This window comes from Calidris pugnax, unplaced genomic scaffold (genome assembly GCF_001431845.1).
Source record: "Calidris pugnax isolate Ruff unplaced genomic scaffold, ASM143184v1 scaffold2018, whole genome shotgun sequence".
In the NCBI taxonomy this organism is placed as follows: Eukaryota; Metazoa; Chordata; class Aves; order Charadriiformes; family Scolopacidae; genus Calidris; species Calidris pugnax.
In genome coordinates, this window is record NW_015092355.1 from 7,369 (window position 1) to 10,748 (window position 3,380).

Genomic DNA, 3,380 nt, shown 5'->3' on the forward strand with positions numbered 1-3,380 from the left:
TCACCCCAGGTGTCCCCAGGGCCACCTCCACCCCAAGGGTCCACAGGGCCACCTCTGTCCCAGGGGTCCCCAGGGCCACCTCTTCCCCAGGGCAACCTCCACCCCAGGGGTCCCCAGGGCCACCTCTGCTCTGGAGCAACCTCCATCCCAGGTGTCCCCAGGGCCACCTCCACCCCAGAGGCCCCCAGGGCCACCTCTGCCCTGGAGGAACCTTCACCCCAGGTGTCCCCGGGGTCACCTCCGTCCCAGGGGCAACCTCCACACCAGGGCAACCTCCATCCCAGCTGTCCCCAGGGCCACCTCCACCCCAGGGGTCCCTAGGGCCACCTCAGCCCTGGAGGAACCTCCACCCCAGGTGTCCTCAGGGCCACCTCTGTTCCAGGGCCACCTCCATCCCAGGTGTCCCCAGGGCCACCTCCACCCCAAGGGTCCATGGGGCCACCTCTGTCCCAGGGGTCCCCAGGGCCACCTCTGCCCTGGAGAAACCTCCACCCCAAGTGTCCCCAGGGCCACCTCCACCCCAGGGGTCCCCAGGGCCATCTCTGCCCTGGAGCAACCTCCACCCCAGGTGTCCCCAGGGCAACCTCCACACCGGGTGTCCCCAGGGCCACCTCCACCCCAGGGGTCCCTAGGGCCACCTCAGCCCTGGAGGAACCTCCACCCCAGGTGTCCCCAGGGCCACCTCTGTTCCAGGGCCACCTCCATCCCAGGGGTCCCCAGGGCCACCTCCACCCCAGAGGCCCCCAGGGCCACCTCTGCCCTAGAGGAACCTTCACCCCAGGTGTCCCCAGGGCCACCTCCATCCCAGGTGTCCCCAGGGCCACCTCTGTTCCAAGGCTACCTCCACCCCAAGGGTCCCCAGGGCCACCTCCACTCCAGGGCCACCTCCACCCCAGAGGTCCCCCTCCCCGTTTGGTGGATAAGGCAGCCTGGAGACCCCCTCCCTTCTCCTGGGGGGTTGGAGTTGCCACAACCAGGGCCCGGGGGGTCCTGGGGAAGGGCTGGGGCCCGGCCCAGAGAGAAAAAGGAAATCAAAAAAACCACTCACCTGTTGAGAGCCGATGGAAGCCTAAATAAATGTCCTTTCTCCATAGGGAAGTTGCTCCAGGGCATGGTCCTTCGTAAGGAGAAAGAGCAGAGTTACTTGGGGGGCAAGGGAGGGGGGTCTTTGGGGTAACACCACATCTCGGGGCAACACCAGAGGTCTCTGGACAACCCAGAAGGTCTTTGGGGGAACACCAGAAGGTCTTTGGGGGAACACCAAAAGCTCTTTGGGCAACCCAGAAGGTCTTTGGGGCAACGCCAGGTCTTTGGGGCAACCCAGAAGGTCTTTGGGGCAACCCAGAAGGTCTTTGGGGCAACCCAGAAGGTCTTTGGGGCAACACCAGAGGGCCTCTGGATAACCCAGAAGGTCTTTGGGGCAACACCACGTCTCAGGGCAACACCAGAAGGTCTCTGGGGCAACACCAGAAGGTCCTTTGGGCAACATCAGATCTCAGGGCAACACCAGAAGGTCTCTGGACAACCCAGAAGGTCTTTGGGGCAACACCAAAAGGTCTCTGGGGCAACACCAGAGGGTCTCTGGACAACCCAGAAGGTCTTTGGGGCAACACCAGGTCTTTGGGGCAACACCACGTCTCAGGGCAACACCAGAAGGTCTTTGGGGCAACACCAGAGGGCCTCTGGACAACCCAGAAGGTCTTTGGGGCAACACCAGAAGGTCTTTGGGGCAACACCAGAAGGTCTTGAGGCAACATCAGGTCTCAGGGCAACACCAGAAGGTCTTTGGGGCAACACCAGAAGGTCTCTGGACAACCCAGAAGGTCTTTGGGGCAACACCAGGTCTCAGGGCAACACCAAAAGGTCTTTGGGGCAGCACCAAAAGGTCTTTGGGGCAACACCAGAAAGTCTCCAGGCAACACCAAAAGCTCTTTGGGCAACCCAGAAGGTCTTTGGGGCAACACCAGGAGGTCTTTGGGACAACACCATGTCTCAGGGCAACACCAGAAGGTCTTTGGGGCAACACCAGAAGGTCTCTGGACAACCCAGAAGGTCTTTGGGGCAACACCAGGAGGTCTTTGGGACAACACCATGTCTCAGGGCAACACCAGAAGGTCTTTGGGGCAACACCAGAAGGTCTCTGGACAACCCAGAAGGTCTTTGGGGCAACACCAGGAGGTCTTTGGGACAACACCATGTCTCAGGGCAACACCAGAAGGTCTTTGGGGCAACACCAGAAGGTCTCTGGACAACCCAGAAGGTCTTTGGGGCAACACCAGAAGGTCTCTGGACAACCCAGAAGGTCTTTGGGGCAACACCAGGTCTCAGGGCAACACCAAAAGATCTTTGGAGCAACATCAGAAGGTCTTTGGGGCAACATCAGAAGGTCTTTGGGGCAACACCAGAGGGCCTCTGGATAACCCAGAAGGTCTTTGGGGCAACATCTGGTCTCTGGGGCAACACCAAAAGGTCTTTGGGGCAACACCAGAGGGCCTCTGGATAACCCAGAAGGTCTTTGGGGCAACACCAGGTCTCAGGGCAACACCAGAAGGTCTCTGGACAACCCAGAAGGTCTTTGGGGCAACACCAGAAGGTCTTTGGGGCAACACCAGAAGGTCTTTGGGGCAACATCAGGTCTCCGGGCAACACCAGAAGGTCTCTGGACAACCCAGAAGGCCTTTGGGGCAACACCAGAAGGTCTCTGGGGCAACGTCAGATCTTTGGGGCAACACCAGAAGATCTCTGGACAACCCAGAAGGTCTTTGGGGCAACACCAGGTCTCAGGGCAACACCAGAAGGTCTTTGGGGCAACACCAGAGGGCCTCTGGACAACCCAGAAGGTCTTTGGGGCAACACCAGGACTTTGGGGCAACACCACGTCTCAGGGCAACACCAGAAGGTCTTTGGGGCAACACCAGGACTTTGGGGCAACACCACGTCTCAGGGCAACACCAGAAGGTCTTTGGGGCAACACCAGGACTTTGGGGCAACACCACGTCTCAGGGCAACACCAGAAGGTCTTTGGGGCAACACCAGGACTTTGGGGCAACACCACGTCTCAGGGCAACACCAGAAGGTCTTTGGGGCAACACCAGGACTTTGGGGCAACACCACGTCTCAGGGCAACACCAGAAGGTCTTTGGGGCAACACCAGGACTTTGGGGCAACACCACGTCTCAGGGCAACACCAGAAGGTCTTTGGGGCAACACCAGGACTTTGGGGCAACACCACGTCTCAGGGCAACACCAGAAGGTCTTTGGGGCAACACCAGAAGGTCTTGAGGCAACATCAGGTCTCAGGGCAACACCAGAAGGTCTTTGGGGCAACACCAGAAGGTCTCTGGACAACCCAGAAGGGCTTTGGGGCAACACCAGATCGC

General features: G+C 59.9%; 1 protein-coding gene across 1 annotated transcript in view; it reads right to left on the minus strand.

Annotated features, from left to right (window-relative positions):
- LOC106900327 (CREB-regulated transcription coactivator 2-like) overlaps nucleotides 1-3,380 on the minus strand; it is a 12,788-nt gene that overhangs the window by 7,287 nt on the left and 2,121 nt on the right. Inside the window, exon 4 of the mRNA XM_014962345.1 lies at nucleotides 1,049-1,117. Within this exon, the coding sequence (XP_014817831.1) occupies nucleotides 1,049-1,117 (69 nt within the window). The remainder of the gene's footprint in view (nucleotides 1-1,048; nucleotides 1,118-3,380) is intronic.